This window comes from Telmatherina bonti, assembly GCF_933228915.1.
Source record: "Telmatherina bonti genome assembly, chromosome: 20".
Lineage (NCBI taxonomy): Eukaryota > Metazoa > Chordata > Actinopteri > Atheriniformes > Telmatherinidae > Telmatherina > Telmatherina bonti.
This window is the reverse complement of record NC_136618.1, coordinates 27,602,057-27,625,908: the sequence shown is the minus strand read 5'-3', so window position 1 is coordinate 27,625,908 and position 23,852 is coordinate 27,602,057. Positions and strand designations below refer to the sequence as shown.

Sequence of the window (23,852 nt, the reverse complement as noted above, 5' to 3'; positions counted from 1 at the left end):
CTGTCCAACTCTCTGTTTGCTGAGATTTTCTTGCAAAAGTAAACGACGGTGACTTGATGAGATTCACCAATCAGCATCAGAGTTGATGGGAAACTCGTATCACCAAACATGAGGGGGTTTCCCAATCCGTTGCTTAGGACCCGTTTCTGATGTTTCCCTGCTTCGCGACATCCGGTTCGGCTTCTCAGCAGAAGCCCGTTGACGACCACGTTTGGGTCGGTCCTCAGGAGCAGGATTCAGAAACTTTGATTTAGAGCAACGCTGTCCAGAAAATTACTCATTTAAATAAAAACTAAAATGTATTCAACCTCTGAAGCAAACATGAATGATCCTACAGCAGATCATTACCCTGATAGTCTGCTGGTATTTCCAGCTTCAAACCTTCATCTGTGGAGGAAAATGTTGACGTTTGACTCCTGAAGTGGGGAGTTTGTGTTTAAGTCAAGATCTTGGAGACTTGACCGTTGTGAGAGGCTGACATGAGATTAATGACCACAGATTTTAAGCAGCTGCATAGATTAAACACAATCTGTTCAGTCAGATGTGAGATGGACTGTTTGGGACAGTTAAAACACTTAATGTTTACTATCAGTTATTTATAAAGGGATAAATCAAACTAATTTCATCTTCATCTAAAGAACTTAAAAGTAAATGGAGTCAGAAGCACGTCGTTAAAACAAGTAGAAACTAAGCTTTTTATTAAAGCGGAGTCAGATTTAACAGGTTTACTTCGCCGCCCCGTCTCTGCTGTTACTTCAGTCCACACACATCTGTGGGCTCCGTTTAATGACATACATCTCTGTAAGGTGTGCAGTGATGGTCGTCCTGCCTCACACTGCCATGTGACAGTTAAGAGACGCAACAATGCAGACCAACAACCAACTAATACCTCCTCCGTCTTAAAGCAACGAGGACCTGCTGCGTGCTGCACAGAGTCATGCAGCAACTAGAGTCCAATCAGCCGCTGATTAGGTGTCACTCAGGAATCATCATCAATGCTTTGTATGTTTCCCCTCCTTGTGTTGACTGCATCGCCTGCAGTGGTCACCTTCAGGATATTGCAGCTTAAATGCCTTGATTCTTTATCCAGTTTCATTTATTTCCCCCCACAAGCAACTATTTGATGGGTAGAAGAAAATCCGCCTCTTTCTGCTCACCTGTATATAATGTTGATTGAGAAATTAATGTACAGTCTTTTATAATAAATGATTCTATGTACAACACTTTGTGTCATCACTCAGACGGACATGGAAAACAAGCGAAAGCTCGGCTTAAATAAAAAAAAAAAAAAAAGAAAACAAGTTGGTTTATTGAGCACATGGTCATTGCAGATGTTAAGGCCTTGGTTGTTACAGGACACTTTGCAGTACAGAAGTAACTTCACAACAAAGTAGAAACAACACGACTGTTTGGCCTCGGAGGTGTGGACGGACGTGATCCGGACAAACCAGGACCCAGTTTAAACTCCATCTTGTTTGGAATTACAGACGTAGCAACATCTCCATGTGTAGCAGGCCGGAGCTCGAGGCTGCTGCACTTACAGTACTGAACGAAGTAAAGGTTTGGGGTGTTTCAGCGCCATTTCTTAAGAAAGCAACTCATCCTCAAGTGTGTGTGTGTGTTGGGAAAGCCATGAAATCTAGATTCAGAAAGACCCCTCCAACCAGGGATCCTTCCAAACCTCATCTCCCATCACCCCATTGCGCGTTTTCCCCACCGTGGGGGGGCGAGTCGCTCTGCTAATAGCTGCCTGAAGAGAAGGCCGGCAGTGGAGGGTCACTTGTCTCTGTTCAGCACCATCTCCGTGAGCCGGATGAGGGCGTCCCTCTCCGGAGACGGCCGGAGCATGCTGATCTGCCGGATGGCTTCTTGACAGTAGCGCCGGGCCAAGTAGGTGGTCTGCTGCACGCCGTCGCTCTGACGTGGAAAGATACAAGCTGGTCAGGAGAGATCTGATCCTACTGAGGGTGCAGCATCTGGCATACGGACTTAAGAGTCCATGTTTCTCTAATTTCAGCCTCGTTGCTCCTCCTGAAGGAGGCGTTGCACATCAGACATCGGTTAACACACAAATCAGAGCAGAAGGAGATGAGATACAGAGTACGACTTGTCATCTGGCAAGAGGTCAAGTACGCCTCTGTCGTGATGAGGCAGCCGTGTGTGCACGGGCAGCATCCGGAATCCACATCCAGCTTTGTTGTGACACACTGAACACCTAGAGGCTCGTTTTTTTTCTTTATGCCTTGTAATAAAGCTATTATAGCTGGAAATGTTGATTCAGGTCGACAGTAGCTGGACTACGCTGCCGATTTACGTTCCTAGAAACAGCTTGTCTGAGCAGAATGATGTCCGTCTTACCTGGAGGACGTACTGCCAGGCGCGATCTACATCTCCTTTGGAGCTGAAGCGTCTCATGATCATTGCATGAAGCTCAGGAAACTAAACACAGACGAGAGAAACGCTGTTTAACGCTGATGGGAGGCTCTCCCAGGTTTACACACAAAAACGTCGAGGTCAATCACCCCCTTTTTTTTAATTTTTTTATTTTATTTTATACACACACACACACACACACACACACACACACACACACACACACACACACACACACACACACACACACACACACACACACACACACACACACACACACACACACACACACACACACACACACACACACACACACACACACACACACACACACACACACCTCAAACGATCAAAATAAAACTGATTTAAAAATGAAGTGACTTATGAGACGAACGTTCTTTAGCTTATTGAATATTTTTCAGGTCCACATTTCCTCCCTTCATACCCGGATAGTACCAGACACCTGCAGCACCAAAGAACTGGTGTCCATCCCACCCCAGCAGCAGCTTTTCCTCTGCCTTCTCATCGCTACTGCTTCTGTTTTATAGTTAATTCTCACTAAAAAAAGAACTTTTCTTTGGTCTTCCAACGTTAGTGGAGCTGAAACTTCTCCACACCTGACAGCTTTTTAGATTTGATCACTGACCAGCCGGTGAGCTTCTGCCTTATTTCACATACGATTATAGCAGGTGGAAGAAATAGTTCCTACCTATCCTGATAGTTTAGTTTCTTCCCATTGTGTCCCTGTTAATGATAAACCACATATTACCCCAGAATCAAATCTATATAAATAGCTTGTATAGATATTTCAGCATCAATCGGCGCATTATTTCTCCATCTACTGAGACACCCCGATTAGCTCAAAGCATTGATTAAATAAATGTCGATACAAAACAGATTTAGTGTCCAGCGAACACATGGTCTCACCTGCTGACAAGCGAACAGAACCGGTCCTGTGGCCAAACCCAGTTTCAGATCGGCCGCCGAGGGTTTCCCCAGCTGATCAGCTCCTGATGTGAAGTCCAAAACATCATCTACCAGCTAGAGAAGAACACAGAGCCGGTTTATTCTCCCAGATCCTCCCCGCGCCTGCAGGAGTCACGACTAAACTCAGCATTTATCAGAATCGTGGATGAGGAAGAGACCTGAAAGGCAATGCCGACGTTTTTTCCGTACTGGTAGGCTATTTCGTGAACTTCTGGATCCGAGTTTACCAGAATGGACACCTTCACATAAAACAGCATAAAGAGATGAAGATAAGGCTGGTCTCCGTCTGGGTGTTATTAATGTGGAGACAGAACGTACATACTGCTTTACAGCTGTTTGCAATAAGACTCGCCGTCTTCTTGAAGGTTTTTTCGAGGTAGTGTTTGAATCGCTCGTTCTCGTTCTCTTTGGAGCCCAGCTGCATGAATTCCCCTGGAAGACAGACCCCCACAGGTTACAGCATTACAGCTGAGGGGGGGGGAGAGGGGTGAGACTTGCACCAGTAGCTTGTGTGTACTGTACCTCGCACCAGGTCCTCTATGACTTGGGAGAGGACTTTCACCACCGTGTTGTTGCCGATACGAGCCAAGGCCATCGAGGCAGCTGACAGGATGAAATCTCCGGCTAGGATGGCCTGAAAGATGAAACAAACAGAATGAAGTTGCAGCAGAAGACAAACGTAGACAGGACAAAGATAATAAATCTTACCTTTCTTTCCCCCCATACTTCATTAATGGACCTCTTTCCTCTTCGCTCATCTGATCCATCTATGACGTCGTCATGCACCAGACTGGCAGTGTGGATCATCTCGGTGATCATCGCTATCGCCCGCTGCCCTGGAAGCAGATCTCTACAACCAGGCGGCACATTGACGGAGTAAAACTTTATGCTTCTCGTGATGACTTGCAGAGATTTATCACAAAGTGTGCTGAATCAGCTCGACTTTGACTAAAAACAAACAAATAGTCGTCCATGTCTTACCCCGCTCTGTTGCTGTGGATGTTAAGGGCGCGCGCCATCAGGACGACAATGATGGGTCGGATAGCTTTACCCCTGCCATCAAAGTAGTAGTCGCAAAGATGCTTCAGTTCCTTTTTAGAGACGAAAAGCTCCTGAGAGGGACAGAAAGGACACAAGTTGTGTTTTAGGCCAGAAAAAGCGTGCAGTCTCGATGTTTTCATCATCAGACAAACAGCAGTGCACCTTTTTGATGTCGTCATATAAACTCGTCAAGTCTTTCTGGGCTAACGTGAAAGGGTCCTTCAGCTTCGCATCGCTGTGCGTGCTTCTGCAACAGCAACACTGTAGTCTGGGACATAGCAACGGAGAAGCGTGTCTGCAATGAAAAACACGCACAAACTATTAACTGGGATTGCCAGAATTTCCATCTCGCACATGGCGTCTTTGATTATCGCCAAAAACTCACCTGATAACAAAATGGTTATGGTTTAGAAGTTTTGACTTGATTGTTTTGGTTAATTGTAGCGTCCCCTGAAAATCAAACAACAGAAAAGATGCTGCACATCAGACCTGTTATTGCCGGGATTATCTGTATATGTTAAATAAATTTAAAAAAATTTTTTTTGTAAATATTTAATTTAAAATAAATATTCATAATAATCACACGAAAACATAAAATATACATAACATATTATTAAATATATAAATATTCATAATATTCAGACAATACAAAATAAGCTCTCATATATATATATATATATATATATATATATATATATAAATATAAAAAATAATTTGTTTGCAAGTTTATTTAAATCATGAGAAAAATCATCAGGAAACATTAAAACTAAAAAGAAAAAAAAACATCAAGATCTTAATTTATTTGAAGGATTTTCTGCTTAAATATCTGCAAGTCTGCATAAGAAGGGGGTGTCCAAAGACGGGCCACTGTCCTGCATGTTTTCAGTGTGTTCCCATTTCAGCACAACTGACTCAAATAAAAGTGATTCAACAAAGTATGAAATCCTGCATAATGACTTATTAATCTGAGTCAGGTGTGTTGGAGCAGGGACATGTGGGAAAATGTAGGATTGTGGCCCTTGAGGACTGGAGCTGGTCACTCCTGGTATAAGGGAAGCTGTAAAATCTTAAGTTCACTTTAAACATTGTGTGAAACGAATGGGTTTGACATAGAAGTATGAGGATGTGTGTGTGTGTGTGTGTGTGTGTGTGTGTGTGTGTGTGTGTGTGTGTGTGTGTCTCAATGTCAAATGAATGAATGAATGAATGAAGGGTATGATGAAATAAATGAATGAGAAGTTGGCTGTACTTGGTTAAGTATTAAACTGACAGATGGTCAAGTCAAGGACAGATTACTGTAAATGTCCTGTGATTACTTCACCTTTATGACACGAACTGTGATACAACAATAAAAAAACAAGCACGAGCAACAAGTCCCTTCATCGCAGAGCTTCTTACTAAAACCAGGAAGCTATTGCAACACATTTTTGTTTCTCAGCTGCAAAATGTCCCGAACAGGGCAAAGGAAGAGCTAAGGACTGGAAAAGCCCCCAGAAAGACGAGCTGAAGGCTCCTCGGAGTGTTTGACCTTCCAGAGCTGACAGCTTTCCCCACCCAGACCAAACTCACCTCGGTTCCTGGTCCGGAGCTCCGGGACGCCCGGCTCGCGGAACACGCGGAGGAAGACACGCATCGACCATTAATATTCCGCACCGCTTCAAATAAACTAGTGCAGCTCGTAGTCCACCTCCCGCAATGCCTCCACCACGAACCCGCCATGTTCCTACGGAGCATGCATGGAGCAGGTTATATATTTGAGCGGAAGCTGTGCCGGTCGTTGTGTGATGACGTCACCACGTGCTGTTCGGTTTAGCCCCTCCCACAACAGAAAATATCTTTTTTTTTTTTTTTTAGATTTATTTATTTTTTATTTTTTAAATGCTTTATTTAAGCTCATAATATGTCTTAAAGTTTACAGTGAATGACACTGCAGCAATTTACAAAAGAACTTAATTGAGGAAAACAAAAAAAGCCATTCTTTGTATTTAAGAAATTATTATATCATTTTTAAATTCTTAAAACAACATAGAATTTTGTTCAGGGGTTATTTTAAATAAAATGTTTAAGCGTTTTCAAGGACATAGGATCTGAACTTAAAAGACAAGGGACTCCGACATTGTTTTGTATAACTCAAGTATTGACTGATTTTCCTCTACAAATACTTTCAGGGATGTTGTGTAGTTTTTAATTTCAGTTTTAAAACGGTTTATGTTGGGTTTACTGTTATTCCACTTATTTATATGTATATTATACTTTCCCATAACAAAAATAATATTTACTATTTTAGATATTCTTTTTGGCAGACCTTCCATATAAATCATCACTTGCTGTGTTTTAAACCAAAATTGCTGATCTCCATATTTAACCACCTGTAAACATCGTTCCAAAACATTGTTGTGATTGAGCAAGAAAAGAAAAGAAAAGAAAAGAAAAGGTGTTCAATTGTTTCATTTTTTTGTCATACAAAAAACTCATGAATTGACTTCAAAATTGAACCTTTTTCTTATACTTTCAGGAGCAGGATAAATATTATTTATCAATTTGAATTGAACTTCTTTTACCTTGGGTGAAATTAGATTTATTTGATAACTCACATACAAGTAAATATATGCAATATAACAAACATGTGCTTTTACAATTGTCACATTTAAAATAGGGGAACAATTGTGAATAATCTGAGCAATACATTAAGGAAAATTGAATAAATCAAAAATGCAAAAATGAGGCAACAAGACAAAAGGTAACAAGACTTCAGACTGAGACAAGTGAGTCCAAGGGAACATCATGTAAATAGGAATAAATTGTTTGAGCTATGGGGTTTTCCATACAATTCAAAGATTTTAAATATAGTTAGAGTTCATTTAAAAAAAAAAAAAAAATCAAATAAACAGGAAATATTTTCATGTTCATCAGTCAAATTTCACTGTGATTTTAGGAAATACTCAATCTCCATCAAAAATTCAAATAATCCTAAAGCTATGAAAGCCTTAATCCACAAATATTTGATTCTGTAAGAACTTGTTATTTAGTTGTAAATCTTTAAAATTATTTGTAATATGTTTTTTTGTGTTCTTCATTCTTTGTTCTGCTTTTTTCCTTCTATTGTAAAGAAAACGCTCTCGTTTTCTGTATGTCATTATTGTGTAATTGTCATGTAAACTTGAATAAAGTTGTTTAAAAAAAAGTTAAATTTCCCATGAACCTCTTTCCAGTTGGTTATTCTTGTGGAAACTGGAGGAAAAAGACAAAAGATATATAAACATAACATGTAAAACGCTTCACATTTTTAGTTTACTCTCCTAGTTAAGGGTTCAAAACTGTAAAAAACAAAAAACAAAAAAAAAACAACAACACACAACTTAAAATAATAAATTGATCAAACAAAATAAAAGTGTTAAAATTAAACTTTTTTAGAAGAACTTTTTTTTTTTATTATCTTTATCTTTAACTGAGACCAGGGGTTTTTACACACTGCAGGACAGACCAAGGTACATATAACTTATAAGAACATATTGAATTTAGAGCAGAGAGACATTTTTCTCATGGCTTTACTATTGAAGGAAGAAGATAAAATGCCAATATATAATTTTATCTCTATCAAGAAGCAGATGTATAAAAACAGCGTCCCAATGGATGACATCGAACGGACGTTCAGCAATCAAACCACGCCCCATTGGTCACGTGATACCGGTGTACAGTCGAATATGGTGCCCGTTATATTTTATGACTCTAGGAGGCGAAGTCGCTCCGGAACAGCTCGTAGTAAACCTATATAAGAGCATCAAGATGCTGGATGGAACATGATGTTACAAATGTTGCCTTTAATTTAAAGCATGAACTCTGTGAAAATATGTTTTCCAACAACCTGAGGACAGTCGAAAGTCCTCAGGTTGTTTCTCCAAACTACATCTCTGCTGCATTACATTTCTCCATCGCTGCTTGAACATGACATTCTCAAAGACTGCGATCTCTTTTTTTTTTTACACCTCTTTAAAAATTTAACACGTTTCATCCATCAAAACACATAAATTAAAACACATTTTGCCCCCCTTAATTTTTATTTGAAACAAAAACCACTGCGAAAGATGGTTTACAATAAGTTGACACACAAGAAAAAAAGAGAGAAAAAGAAAACTGTGACAGCTTGAGTTTATAAAATACAAAATTTTCAGAGTTTAAAACAAAACACGTTAAGTTTAGAGAAATGAATAAAAATAAAAAGCTTTTTTAAAAAAAAAAAAAAAAAAGGTTTTCCTACTTTCCTCTGTTAAACATTTGGACATTTTATACATTTCATGTATAAATGAACTAGAGAAATTAGATTAATGGATAAAAAAAAAAATCTGACCCAATTATTGACTAGGTTAATTAAATAAAAGTACATTTTAACTTGCTAGCATAACCTGTATAATCAAATAATATATTTTGCCAAAACAAGGAAATTTGCCACAAAGGGTTTTTGCATGTGGAAAATACCCAGATAACTGTATGTTTCTCTTTGGGACTCACACAAAGTGTTGGTAGGATCATACCTGTGCAACATTTTAAATATATTTCCTTAAGCTTATTGGTTAAAAACATATCTGTTGTGGTAATAGCCACACTTTGCTGCTTCTTTTACACCAATAACTGGGGCAACAACACTAAAACACGTTTCACCTTTCTGATCAACAGCTAGAATAATTACAGGCATCAAAAGTCTGACAGCCTTTTAATGAAATCACACAAATAGAATAGTGTTATACTAACTTTAGCTACAAACTTTCGACTAGGAAAACACACACAGCCACAGTATGAAGCTGGAAAAGTTCAATTAACACAAATAAGGACCAACAAAGTACAGTTAGAAGAACTAATTATTCAGCGTTGCAGCAGACGTGCGCTTTCCTCAATGTAGTCATGTGGGTCTCCTTTAAAAGGCAGGGGTGGAGGGTGGTTGCAGATTCCCATGAGGAAGATGATGATGGTGCCGAGGGTCATCACTGGAGTAACGAGGAAGAGGCAGAGACGGTCCACAGTGCGAGCGATCCCGCTCCAGTTGTCTTTCTCCTGCGAAGACAGTAAAGTCTTAACTTTCAGTCATTTAGTTTGCTTGTAACCCGAAGATCACAGTCATCAGCATCCATGTGCCGCCCAAACAGTCTCCACTCCTCTGATTTCCATCATTTCACCACATGTTAAGTCTCTTGCAGGTTTTTTTTTTCAGATTCAGGTACCAGAGTAGCTATGATGATCAGCTCAGACTCCTAGTCGGCCCTCCAGTCCATCATACAGCTGATCATGAATTTCTAGACGGAGTCAAGTTGCCTGAAGCAAAGCAATACTTCATGGAGTTTGCTTCACAATCCAAGACAGAGTTTACAGCATCCACTTGTTCTTCCTCTACCAAAGCAGAGCTTCAGCTTGGATATTCCCCCCAGAGCTGTTTGTTTATTTCCCAGCAGGATTAAACAAAGGCTACCTGGCTGAAAATTAGAAAACCTGGTGGAGACGTGAAAGAAATTGTGGGTGGAGATGATGCACTGGACTTGGACTTTCCCTGAAGCAATTACAAATAAAGGGTCATTGCACTTCTATCAAAGAGGAACATTTACAGACTAAGGGGACAAACTCTTACATTTCTCACCTCCATGATGAAAAACTGCTTGACCCTACCACCCTTCTCTCACATCCAGCTGGTCTGCTGTCTCACCTCGTTGTAGTCGTTCTTGTTGCGCATGTGTTTGATGATGTAGTTCGCCCCGTCCACGGCCGGCTTCATCTCTCCGTACAGCTGATCCGTCACACCTCCATCTTCTTGCGGCTTCACCACTTCACCACAAACACACACAGACACATCATTGTGTTTCTGTCTACATTTTCTATGTGACGTTATCAGTGTAGAGGCCATGACATGTGTTTTTGTTTTCTTTTATGAGAAATGCCTGTTATGAAATGAAATGAAAAATGAAATGAAAAATACTTTATTAATCCCCAAAGGGAAATTCAATATGTTATGTAAGTTAATAAATAATAATATATAATATAACTTATAAATAATAGTTATGTAAGTTAAATTATTTTTTGTTTTATATTTTAGTATATTAGGTTGTATTACACAGATAGATTTTTATTTAAAGTCTGTTATGGTGAGCGAAGACAGTATTTATGTCATGTCTGGGGGGGTGTGAGACAGGATGAAATGATTTTTTGACCACTTTCAGGCGTTTTGTTGGCTTTTTGTTAACTGGAACAAATATATAATGATCAACCTTTATTTTATTTTGTTTAAAGAAAAATAAATTATTTGTCATTTTTTTAAACCCTTTCACTTTTTATTTTATTTGGGTTTTGGAAGTGGGTACAAAAATCTGACAGTCCACGGTGCCACTGCTTTTAAAAGTAACGTGAAAAAGGCTGGTACAATCAGGAAGCTTTTGTAGGAGTTTTGGTCAACTTTTCTGTAAAAATGTGGCTTCATTTCATTGATGTTTGCAGTATTTGTTCATGCACAGCTCTCTTGAGTCCCCGCCAAAGCCTTTTAGTCAGGTTGAGGTCTGGACTTCAACTGGATTGTGTCAACACTGATTTTTTTTTAAACCTTTTCACTCATTCTGCTGTAAATTTACTGCTGTGTTTGGGATGGTTGTCCTTTTCTATAACCCTGTTTCAGTCCAGCTTTAACTTTCAGATTATTTGAATAAAATACAAGCCCAAATCATGAACCCTCCACCACAGTTAGTGTTGTATGAGATGTGGCGGTACATGCTAAATAACTAAAAGACTACTTCTATATCATACATCATCATTAAATAAACAGAGTGTATGCCCTGATAGAGGTAAAACTGAAAAAGCAAATGTCATAGGAAAATGAAGCAATTTGTTCTGTTTGCTGATTTTTCTGCACGGACCTGCAGCGTGTGTGGGTCGTTTTGCCAGTCCGTGCCTCTCAGACTGCTTCTCGAACATCAGCTCACTGCGGGATTTGACGCTGTAGTATTCCTCTGCTTTTTCGATGTACCCCACTGAGCTGGATCGCCGTGGCAACGCTCCATCCCAGTATGGCTCGGATTCCTCAGGGCGAGACATGCGCAGAATCCGTGGCAAGCGCTCCAAGAAAAACTGGACCAAAGAAAAAAAGTATGACATCCTGCTGACACACACAATTCCATTTAATCAATCAGCAATTCAATCAATAAACATGACACTGACAATAAAAAAAAAACAAAACAACATTTTTAAAAAAAATTTTTTATTTGGAGTTGATTGGATGGAAATTTTCCACTTTCCTAGATAAAAAGGAGAAAGTAATTTTATTTTAATTTTATATCTCTCAGCCAGTGGTACCATAGCAGTACACTAGACACTGTGGTGTAACTAGCTGGCTTTTATGTACTTTTTGTTTCATGTCCAAACTGCTGGTATTTGCCCTAAGTGGGCCCCACTTAGGGCAAGCCCAGGGGCCCCAAGTGTGTGGGCCCCTGGACTTGTGTCCATCATGCCCATTGGATAATCTGGCCTTGCCAACCCCAACCGGTCGAGGCAAGTGGCTGCCTTCTCTGAGCCGGGTTCTGCCAGAGGATTTTTTCTTCCTGTTAAAAGAGAGTTTTTTCCTTCCCACTGTCGCCTCGTGCAGCTCAGGATGAAGGATTGGATTGAAGTCATGATTCACTGCAATCTGTTGGTTTTCCGTATCCAGGCCGTTTATTTGGAATTGGCTTGAATTGATGTGTCTGTGAAGAGCTCTGAGATGACATTGTTGTGAAGTGGCGCTGTACAAATAAAGCTGAATAAAACTGAATTGAACTACTTCAGTGAAAAGAAAAAGCCCTTCCTTAATAAACATGATCATTCTCCACAACTTCTGTCATGGAGTAGCAGTCATACTCCAGGTCTGTCTGGAGTAAATTTGCTGTTCTCTTTTGGACCTCAGCAAAGCTTTTAGCACAGTTGAGCACCTGAGCTGTCTCAGGGACCAGGCTGGTGTCCAGGCCTATTGCGGAGGTCCTCAAGGATCCATTTTGGGGCCAGTTTTAATCATATAATCATATATTATATGTGGTTTTCTTGTGTTAATATCATTTTAGTTCTCATTCATTTCATCATCAGAGATGAATCCAGGGGGGTCTTCTGGTGGGAACAACACTTCTGGACAAAATATCAGTACAACAGGTCTGATGGGGTTATGAACCTCCCTGGAGGTTAAGGGAAGTAGTGGAACAGAAAACAGACTTTAAATAAACTGACTTTAAAATTATTTAGAATTTATATCACGAAATTAAAACTCTCTCGCCCTGCGATGGACTGGCGAGATGTCCAGGGATTGAGCGGTTAAGAAAATGAATGAATAAAGGAATTATATGCATGTTAAGTGTGTGTTACCATCTTGGTCCACTCAGTCATGACGTGTGTGCTCGGTGTCCTGAAGTGCAGGTTGAGGACGACCACACAGTTCAACACCACCACAGTAACCAGCACCATGATGAACATCAAATATCTAAGAAAACACACAGAAGTACTTCCAGTCAGCAGGGTATAAACCTTTCAGTGATCTTTCTGAAACCAAAGTCAGCTTAGTTTTTTACTCGCTTTTGTGGACTATGTTGGACAGCTGGTACACCTGCTGCTCCCTATCTGTACTGATGCCTGCAGTTTGTGTAAAGCTTTCTCCAAACAGGTTGTTTGGTTATGACTTAGATATTACAGTTTAGTCACATCTTAAAGGTGTTGATACAAAGAGGTCTAAAAAATAAAAGGAGCAGCTTTTGTTCTAGATAATCTGACTCTAAACCAGAAGCCTGGATCTACAGCAGTACTGACAGACTTTAGAATGGCTGAACCAGGAAAAAAGGGGTCAAGGCAGTCACTTTAGCAGCAGTAGAATAAGTAATGTAGTCATCAGAAAGTACATCTCTTTATACCTTGAAAGCAGGAATTAAAGGTATAAAGAGATGTCTCTGTGTAGCAGACAAGTGTTACATAAGGTGAGCGCTGTAATGGAAAAAGCCAGATGTCCCTTTGGCTAAAAGAGCAGTTATCTGTGGAGCTGAATGGTCAGGAAGGAACATACCAAGTCAGTAAATGCCAGATAGATGTTACGAATATTTAAAGTAATAAATGTGAGAGAGTCTAAATAGAAGCCAGTGAAGAGAAGAAAGCCTAGTTTCCTGCACCATGAGCCTTGCTGCAGTATTTTGCACTAATTACAGGTGATAGAAGGGACCTTGACTGATACAAGAGTACAATGCATGACAGTAGTCAAGGTGAGGATAGACCAGGGTGTCAAACTCCAGTCATAGAAGGCAGGCATCCGGCAGGTTTTTGCTGTTTCCCTGCTCAAACACACCTGATTCAAATCAAATGAATCCAACAGCTTCTTGTCAACCCATTCATTTGTTTCAGTCAGGTGTTTTGGAGCAGGGAGACAACAAAAACCTGCAGGATACAGGCCCTGTGGAGTTTTATGTGTTTGGTATAGACAAAAACATGCAGGATCTTTGTGATCAGAAGTTAAAAGAAATTATCTGATTTCAGCTGTAAAAACAAGACTAAACATATTCAACATGAGCATCAAAATTAAGATTAACATCAAATATTACTCCTTTTTGTAGCAGTTTCAGTGATATTATCTGAAACAATGCATGTGACAGTATTTGAGAGACCAAAGAGAATGACCTCTGATTTTTTTTGTCCTCGAACAAAAGGAAATTTTGAGGTAAACGTTAGAAAGACAATGTGGGAGACTGGTAAAGTTGCTGGTATCTGTGGATTACATGTATAACTGAGAGTCATAAAAAACAGCAATTATTACATTATAGATCTGAATAATTTGGCTATTAGGTATCATGCAAATAGAGAACAGAAAGGACAAAAGACTGATCTGTATGAGAGATATCTGCATTGTAAACTAAGAGCGAAAATCTTAATTTCAGCCCAGGACTCCAAACGATGAGGATTTTCAGGTCAGCAGTAATAAAGGCAGTAAATGTAGTACAGGGGTCTCCACTCTGCAAAAACTCTGCCTTAAAAAAACAAGATAAAAAAAATAAATACAAAAATTAGGTAAATGTTGCTTAAAATAGGTAAATTATCTGCTGACAGAACAAGAAAATTTGGCTTGTCAAGACTTCCCAAAACAAGTAAAAATACTCTTAAAACAAGAGGAATTCTCTGGCATAAAAACTAAGAATTATATTACCTTTAAATGATAAGCATATGTATACTCAATTTAAGATTTTTAATCTTACTTAGATTTCAGCTTTTGCAGTGCAACCCCAGTCCTCATGAGCTACCATCCTGCAGGTTTTAGTGTTTCCCTGCTACAACACACTTAATTCTAATTGTCATCTCCTGCACCTGTCGGTTGAGGAGCCACGGATTTGGTTCAGGTGTGTTGCAGCGGGGAAACACTAAAATCTGCAGGTTGGCAGCTCATGAGGACCGAAGTTGGTGATCCAGACACTAAAATCCAACAATCTCGTCTGCACTCAGGAGAGGTCTGTGGTCACTTTAACAAGGGTTACACAGTGCTCTAAAGGCAGATTGAAAGCTGTGGTTACACAACTGCATTGATCAGATCTAATAAAAAATCTTTAAGACAACAGGACCAACTGTGCATTTACGTACTTGACAATTAGTGGAACAGACATGGACGTCTCGGGAAGCCTTTGAGAGATCAGCAGCAGGAAGACAGACTGAGCCAGCAGCACTGAGATGGACAGCGTCATCTTCTCACCACCTTCATGCCAAAACATACGATCAGTTTTCTGCTTTATTTCTTAAACAGCGTTGAGAGTTTCCGATATCAACATGAGTTATTTTGTCATTTGGTTGAAATGATCCTTGAACACTGACTGTCAGCAGGCAGGTAGTAGACGAGGGAGGCCAGGAAGGAGATGAGCACGCAGGGGATGATGATGTTGACGATGTAGAAGAGAGGCTTGCGCTTGATGATCAGGTAGAAGGTGATGTCCTGGTGCTTGTTGCTCTCCATGGGAATGTGTTTGTAGGTGTTTCTCTTGGCCGGCCGGTGGATGATCTCCCACTCACCGTTCTCTGGCGATGACAGAACAAGCTTCAGATCATCTAACTTTTATGTAGCTTCATTTTAAGAATCTAGCAGACGTGTTTCTCTTCTGAATCTACAAACACCGCACAGTGTCATCACTGTTAAAACTAACACAGTTTAACCCAGTGGGACTTATATTATACAGACAGTTGCTGAGACTTTTGTCATCATTTTATGGTAAAATGTTTGCTCAAAATAATCTTTACGGTTTGATTCTTGTCTTCTGCCCCTTAATGGACAACAGAAAGCAGAAGATTTAATTATTTTGACATATCACATAAAAATATTCCTTTTATTTTATTTAGTTTTACATTTTGTAAAAATGGCAAAATAAGATCTTATTTAAAAACAATGGACTTTTCTAACTATTTCTTTTTTAATGGGTTGGTTCTTTAAGGGTTAACTTAAATAAAATGACCTAATATACATCAGGGAGAGAGTAAGACAGGTGAATTGTTTTCCTGTGAGTTAATATTTACAGAAAATATGTGACATGAACTCAAAACAATAGTAAGATTTTCACACAGGATTCATTTTTATTTAATTTATTTTAGCTCAGTTGTACAGCGAGATGAATGAATGAACGAACAAACGAACATGGATCATAAAACTGAAGACACATGTCATAAACTAAGGTCACGCGTGACAAAAAGCCATGATAAGCTGGTGTAAAATCTGTCCAGATTGTTGTCATCACATGTGTTTTAAACAAACCTGTGAAGCTGGCTGGGTCGATAATGATCCACTCTACAGTCCATGTGTTCATTTCATCTGCTTCTTCCTTCAGCAACATCCTGATCTCTTTGGCGTTGTAGGTCAGAGATCTGCAGAGTAACATGATAAGCAGGAAGGAAAAGGTCTTAGTGATTCTACCTTAATAAATCTGACAATTTAACAAGATTTTTTCTTTAGTTTTTATGATCCAAATAGTCAGAATAAAAGAAAGCTGTCTAATTCAGTGCAGTATATTGATGTGCAGGAGGCTACACAAACAATCTGGACATGAACAGGAGTTTATCAGCGTGTTAAAGGTACCACTGAGTTGTACACTGATGTGTGGTTTCTGTCCTACGTGAATTTAAGGGTGCAGTTCTGCCAGTCGAAAGGGAAGTAGTTGACATTGATGGAGCAGGAGGAACGGAAGATGGCAGGAGGTAACCAGTAACAGAGACCAGTTGGGTCCACCAGTACATTACTGTAGTAGGCCACCTGGAACTGGGCATCATTACTGAGGAGGAGAGGAGAAAGAGATATACAGGTGTCTACAAATCATGCCATAAAGTCGTGTGAAGGAGGAACTACACCCTTGTTTTAATCTCAGGTTTTATGCATAAGAACATGAGAACATCACCTGTTTGTTACCAGCTCTGATACCTACAACCCAAACAACACAACATATTATACTCTCTTGTTATCTATTATACAAAAACTACCAGGACACCAAAATGCAGAAGAGGAAAAGTAGCAACCGTGTGCGACAACCTCTTCAGACGCAGAAGTTCTGGCAGTTTGTTGGTCTACAGCATCCATTGTGTGTTAACCATAGACTGTATATAAAGAGATGGACGTAGCCTCCGTGACTTCACCCGTAGGTTTCTGAAAAGCTGAATTGAAGCTCGGTTGGCGGTTCCTACCATCGCCATCTTGGCAGGGCATGCGTGTCGTCTCATCCAAAATATACAAATATGGGCAAAGAGGTGGAGCTAAGAGGGGGGCTGTGAGCGTCATGGTGGATGATTGACATTGAGCGAACTCCAAGCTTTCTGTAGCTAAGAGCTAACTGAGCTAACCTGGAACTAACAGGAGCTAACCAGCTAACGAAGGTAAGCCGGCTAACGCCAAGTCACGTTGTTAACCGGCTAAAAATCGCGGTTGTTCTTTGTTCTTCTGACTTGAAGCAGGAGATCGAGTACTTGTAAACCTGACCTATTAAACCTTAAATGGATATTTGAACCAGGCTGTAAACATGTTTATTTCTGCTGTGAAGTTGGTCTTTTTAACATGGGAGTCTATGGGGATTCTCTCTGTTTTGCAGCCCCTAGTGGACGAAGGGAGAACTGCAGTTTTATGCACTTCCACGTAGGCTTAATTTTTTACCGCCGAAGGCTCCGTCCACCTTTCTTCTAATGTCTATAGTGTTAACACAATGCAAAGGAGGAAAGACATCAGCAGTTCTCTCTACAGGCCAAAAGTTGCAGTTCCTCAGCCACTAGGGACTCTAAAACAGAGCAAATCCTTAATTTCATCTCGAAATTCAGCATAATTAGGGGCATGTCCTTTTGATTGACAGATATTCTACTGCAAGAAGGCAGAGTGTAGCACTACTGCAGTTTTTAGCAGCGTAATTTAGCTTTAGCCTCCCTCCATTAGCTCGTTAGCTCCAGGTTAGCTTAGTTAGCTCTTAGCTATAGGCAGGTTGGAGTTTGATAGACGTCAATCATCCACCCCCACACTCACAGCCCTCCTCTGAGCTCAACCCGTTTGCCTGTTTTTATACTTTTTGGGAGTGACGGCACGCGTGACACAATACCAAGATGGTGACAGTGAGAACTGACCAATGAGGTTCAGTTCAGCTTTTCAGAAACCCACAGGTTCTTTTATATAAAATCTACGGTTTAACTTCATGGGAGTACAATTAGAAAAAGTCTGAACAGGTGTGAATCTTTTTGGAAGGGTTGTTGGAAAAAGCCTCTTCTATCTAAAAACAAACTAAATCTTTTTACCATGTTTTGTTGAGATCATAATAATGATCAATAATTAAAGGCAATATCCTTAAATTATTGTAAAATTTCAAGTTAAAAGTACTGTCGGTGTAGTGTTGGTATTAACGATACTCACCCTGGATTTACATGGTATTGCTTTGATACCAAAATTAAGTTTATTGCACGGCCCTATAAGATCTTTTTAAATATACAGTTGTGCTCATATTTATTCATACCCTTTCATTAAAGAAGGAAAAAAACAGCTGCCTGTAAAATAAGCTAAAACTGACTAAAGTAATAATAAATAAAAATCATTACATTCATTTTCCAAACCGCTTATTCCAATTCAGGGTCGCGGGGAAGCTGGAGCCTATCCCAGCCGGCTTTGGGTGACAGGCAGGGTACACCCTGGACAGCTCGCCAGTCCATCGCAGGGTCACACAGAGAGAGACGAACAACCACACTCACGCTCACACTCACTCCTAGGGGCAATTTAGAGTGACCAATTAACCTATCATGCATGTCTTTGTTGGATGGTGGGAGGAAGCTGGAGTACCTGGAGAGAACCCATGCATACACGGGGAGAACATGCAAACTCCACACAGAAAGGCCACTGACCAAACCAGCCAAGGATTGAACCAGCGACCTTCTTGCTGTGAGGCCACAGTGCTAACCACTGCACCACCGTGCAGCCTGTAAATCATTGCATTCTTTTCTAATTCTGGTTCAATAGAAATACTTTTTTTTTAAAAAGCAAACAAATAAGATAATTTATTACATATTACATCACTCATAAACTAATATTTAGTGGAACAATCCTTTAATATTTCCGCTCCAGTCAGGTGTTTTCTGTTCCTCTCAGTCAGACTTCTGCACCTGTTGACAGGTATTTTGTCCCACTGTTCAGCAGAAAAGTGCTCTAATTTGTCCGGGACCAATTTGTTTGTTTTTTTTTTCTTTCTTCAACTTAATAAAATGAAAAAACAGTGTTTGAAATTACTAAACCATATTTTTGTACATTTTTAGATATTGTTCCATTTTTAAGTTTCCAGTTATTTCAGTGACTGTTGTAAATTCAGCCTTTTCTTTAATGAAAGGGGATGAATACACATGAGCCCAACTGTAAATATATTAATGCTGACTCATAATACAGAAAAAACAAACAAACAGAAGGTGTCAATGTTTGCAGTAACAAAACTGCAATTGAAAGTCATTTTCATTGTAAAGCGATGCTCTGATTTACTTCTATAAACATGTTTTCTTCCCCACATGCACTTCACCCTGCGTACCACTGTAAAATAATGAAAGGAGCTTTGACATTACAGTGGAGCAGACTTATTCCACATGCAACAGACTGAGCAAAAAGAATCTCACTTATTTTCCAATACGATTTCTGGCAGCCACACCATGCTGGACGGCAGGCGAAGCATCTCTATGCCGTCAAAAAGTGACGAATTCCACGTCAGTCTGTAGTCGGTCCATGTCTGTTACAGCACACAGACAGACATTAGACACAAAGAACTGGGATTACGTGAATGATGAAAGGATTTAGCATTAACGTACGTGATCGATCCACACATTCGTCAGCAAGGTCTCATCTGCTTCTTTCTATAAGTGGAAGAAGGTCAAGATGAGAAACGCTTTACAAAGTCTAACAAATTCCACTTTTATCTAAATCTGCTCATCAGCGACAGACACACACTTCATCTGTAAAACAAAAGAAAACTTTAATAAAGTATGAATCATTATTATAAGAAGAAAACAATCCTTGACTTTAAGATGGACTTAGATAGCTGTTGTGTACCAGAGAGATGAGGTTAGAGAGAGTGAGGGCGAGGTAAACATCCACAGCGTCCTGCTGCTTCTCGACGGGCCGCAGCTCTTTGTTGTATCCCTTCTCTTTGAACAGGTAGTTGATCAGACGCTCCTCCTCGTTCCTGCTCCAACACCCTGACACAAAACACACTTTAAACTTCACTAGCAGGTCACAACAAACGTTTACAGATACATATTTGCAAATGTTGTACAACTTGCAAACTACATCTACCAAAATTTAAGGAGATATTTCAGTAAAAATAGCAACAATTATTCTGTGGTACCTCTGAGAAGGATTCATGTAACTGTAAATTCAACACTCTTTCGACGGTCACTGTTACGTAGTTTTCAGCACTTTTGTTTATAATACTACAAAGAAGTGTCGGTTGCACGTTGTCATTTGCATTTGTAATTAAAGTCCAAATTTTATTGTTTGACAACAGTTTCGATCTAAACTAACAACAAAATGTCCGTCCTGAGAAAAAAAAACAAAAACTGCACAGATTCACAGTAAACACTCAAAAACATCAACCATCAACTTCTTCCTGATGACATTAACTTTATCCCTTCCATGATCTACACCGTTTCCACATGTTCAGCTTTTTTATTTGACTGCAAACACTTTTTCAGTTTGTTAAACTTTATTTTTTAAGTCATTTATACTGACAAGGAAGACACAAGCAGTTCAAGCATTTCTTTTTCCAAGTAGGGTCCAAATCACGCATTAAGTTGCCAGCAACTCCCTTACTTGGTGAAGTTTTGTTTTCTCTTTAGATTAACAACCACTTCATGTTTGTCTTTTCCAGTGACACACACTCTATGTAGCCAGGACAATGCTCTTTGTTCCATATTTATGGCCTTCGCATCACAACACATTGTCGAGTTGCTTGGTTTGAAGAGGACAGGATGTTCTCACATGAGGTCGAGTTGTGACGGCACATTAGATTTAATATCATAAGAAATGCATAAATACACAAGAAACTGAGCAGAACAAAGACTAAAACAACTGTAAAGACCCTCAAATTAGGCTGAAATAAACAGATAATTTGAGGCTTCCACTCACTTACCAAGCAGTTGGTCTGTGTTCGTACAGTCCACCCATTCAACATTAATGCTGTTTCTTTTACCTCAGGAGTCATACGACAGTATTGGGAATGATGTTGTAAGAGAATTGACCACAGTCTAGGTGCCAGTTGGAAAACCAGAAGGATTTATTCAGGCTTGCTCTTTGCAATACAAGGTAATGTGAAAAAAAAGCCCACATGCTGGACAGTATTTCACACATACAAACAGCGTGAAATGTTCATGGATGGACAATAGTTGATTTACATAGACGTAAGCTGAAAGAACTATAAACACACCTTTTATTTCTGCAACTTTTTAAGCAAAAGGCCGTCAAGTTGAATATTAAGGTCATGACCGAAGTGTAAAATCCAAATTTGGGGATTTTGAGTTGAGTTTCTCCAACTGGAAGCTCCAGAGCGATAGTTTTATACAGACTGCTTTGCTGTGAGTCGGTCAAATTTCTACTGTAACACTTTATTTATTAAAAAGTGCACTAAAATAGTCTCACATGGCACACAAATAACAGAGTGCAGAAGCTGTAAACTCCATTCACAGAACATCAAGATGTAGCCCGAAACCAGCTGAACAAGCTAGCAGTATCTGCTAGCGTCGACCATTTGTTGTTGTGACTTCCTCACCCATAGATACTTTGGCAAACAAATAAAACTCAGTTAGTCCCTGTTTTAGCTTGACAATTGTGGTTTAAGAAGTTATTAATGGTAACTAAACGATCCACATATGTAACTTAAATTGTTCAATAGAGACATGAACATGTTAAAGATCTGCTTGCCTTCAGAATATTAGCATGTGGGCTCTGAAAGTAGTTGACCAAGAGTTGTTTTGTTTTTAAAGTATTTGATCAGTTTAATTGGAGATTAATCAGTTTATAGTTAGTATATTAATAATAAGATATTTACTTAGTCACAACTGCTACATGCCATGCCTGAAACTTGTATTGTTAAGTGGAGACACGAACATGTTGAACGTGTAGCTTGCTTTAACAACTGTAAGGTGCATACAGGTAGAAACAACACTTTATGCCTGTGCTGTTCAACATATCAACTTGGACATGCACCTATCCTGTAATATAATGGTTTATGGCCCTGCAGGCAACCGTAGTTGAGGTACATAAGCGATGCAGCTTAGTGACACTGAGTAAAGAAACAGCGGCATGTCATGCTGTTAGCATCTGCTTGTGATAACACAATAAATCATGATGGAGCCCATTGTACAAGTCTCATCATTTTAACGTATCCCACATGTATTTGCTTATGTGACAAAATACCCGCTTTATTATTACAATTATTGTCAGTGTTCCAAAAAACTAGCATTAGATGGACCCTAAATATTAAACTTAACCTACAAGTTGAGGGAAATTGTGTCTTCCAGGTCGAATCAAGATCATATCTGAATCTGTTATTGAGGAATTAGCAATGATCACTTTAAATGATTCCAAAACTTTGCTGATGGCTTGTTTCTCTCATGACTCTAACTCTGTCATGTAAGTTTAGTTTAATCACAGAGATCTTTGAGGACGCATGTAATGTTATTTATTGTTCAATCAATAACTCCTGCAGCTCAACATTAATATATATATATATATATATATATATATATATATATATATATATATATATATATATATATATATATATATATAGATAGATAGATAGATAGATAGATAGATAGATAGATATGTATAGATAGATAGATAGATATGTATAGATAGATAGATAGATATGTATATACATACACATATATATATATACATACACATATATATTTGGTTTCGTCTTGTTTCTGACCTTCATTTGTTCAGACAAACTGTAAACAAAAAATCCTTGGTATTTACACACGTAGATGAAAACAAACAGGAGTGTGTGTGAATGCTTTCTTGCTGCTCATGTTTCACAGTAAAGCAGCTGCTCTACAGATCAAACTACCAACACTGCTGCCTTCCTCACATAAACAGTAACCTACATACATTTCCCATCGAAACAGTTTAACACATAACCTTGTTCATGTTTAGTTTTGGTACGGTGACTGTAAGCATGTGAAGAAGTTGGTCTTCTGAGGTGTCTTTTCTCACTTTGGCCAACTATTTTGAGACTGCAAGCATCCATTTTAATAATATTGATGAGTAAATTGCAGGAAATAGAAATAATTTAGATATTTACAGCTGACACAGAATACTTTAGAAAATCAAAACATTCCTTTTAAGCCATCTTTTCTATCAAATTAAACATATTTTCTACTAATATTTGCCTTAAAAGGAAGACAGTCATGTGAAATTTGAAACAACCACCATGAACTCACCAGCTGAGAGCAGCATGAGCAGGAGCACAGTGAAAAGTGCTGCACGTTGAAGCTCCATGGCCGACTGGCCGAGATGAAGTCCTCCCTTTTACTCACCGACCTTCCACCAGAAGTCAGACGGAGTGACAGGCAGCAGCTGCAGAAACAGAGAGGAGAAAATAGAAAAGTTGACAGCAGGACTGAACAGCCGGCTGCCGCCACCCCCACCCTGTACTGGAAGCAGCAAAGATGTTGGCTACAGGCAGAACAAACTGCTGTTAGATGATTTAATATCAGTGGTATTAGGAACATCTTCATCAGAACAGCTGGTCAAACCCCTGATTGGCAAAGTTAATGAAACCCAGCTGTACACACATTTAATATCCACCATACCAATACCATTTTACAGGACTGGGACAAATGTCTTGATTCACCTCACATTTGCTTCCAAGCAGCCAGACTTTTCTTTTAATCCTTCTACTTTTTAATAAATTTAATATCCACATACTATTTAATGAATCCTTGTC

General features: G+C 39.3%; 2 protein-coding genes across 2 annotated transcripts; both read right to left on the bottom strand.

Annotated features, from left to right (window-relative positions):
- Window positions 1-1,776: 1,776 nt before the first annotated feature.
- On the bottom strand, window positions 1,777-6,142 carry pdss1 (prenyl (decaprenyl) diphosphate synthase, subunit 1; the record flags this gene model as incomplete). The annotated part of the gene is made up of 10 exons (XM_079260086.1): window positions 5,971-6,142; window positions 4,564-4,696; window positions 4,342-4,472; window positions 4,069-4,210; window positions 3,883-3,994; window positions 3,683-3,792; window positions 3,519-3,599; window positions 3,301-3,414; window positions 2,359-2,439; window positions 1,777-1,917 (listed from the first exon to the last, which is right to left on the bottom strand). Exons 1-10 carry the CDS (start codon window positions 6,039-6,041, stop codon window positions 1,777-1,779), a joined length of 1,116 nt encoding a protein of 371 aa, XP_079116212.1. The 5' UTR covers window positions 6,042-6,142.
- Window positions 6,143-8,533: 2,391 nt separating this feature from the next.
- Window positions 8,534-23,469, bottom strand: chrnd (cholinergic receptor, nicotinic, delta (muscle)). The gene is made up of 12 exons (XM_079260117.1): window positions 23,347-23,469; window positions 19,955-20,100; window positions 19,714-19,758; window positions 19,525-19,634; window positions 16,521-16,676; window positions 16,163-16,272; window positions 15,235-15,435; window positions 15,007-15,118; window positions 12,763-12,877; window positions 11,292-11,502; window positions 10,094-10,212; window positions 8,534-9,450 (listed from the first exon to the last, which is right to left on the bottom strand). The coding sequence occupies exons 1-12, from the start codon at window positions 23,402-23,404 to the stop codon at window positions 9,262-9,264; spliced, it is 1,572 nt and encodes a 523-aa protein (XP_079116243.1). The 5' UTR covers window positions 23,405-23,469; the 3' UTR covers window positions 8,534-9,261.
- Window positions 23,470-23,852: the final 383 nt, after the last annotated feature.

Excerpts from the sequence above, each read along its gene's own strand:
- chrnd (XM_079260117.1), bottom strand. The coding sequence starts at position 23,404 with ATGGAGCTTCAACGTGCAGCACTTTTCACTGTGCTCCTGCTCATGCTG. Across the intron at positions 16,273-16,520 it reads AACTGCACCCTTAAATTCAC|ATCTCTGACCTACAACGCCA; the intron begins GTAGGACAGAAA and ends GTTACTCTGCAG. Across the intron at positions 11,503-12,762 it reads TGACTGAGTGGACCAAGATG|TTTTTCTTGGAGCGCTTGCC; the intron begins GTAACACACACT and ends TCTTTGGTCCAG.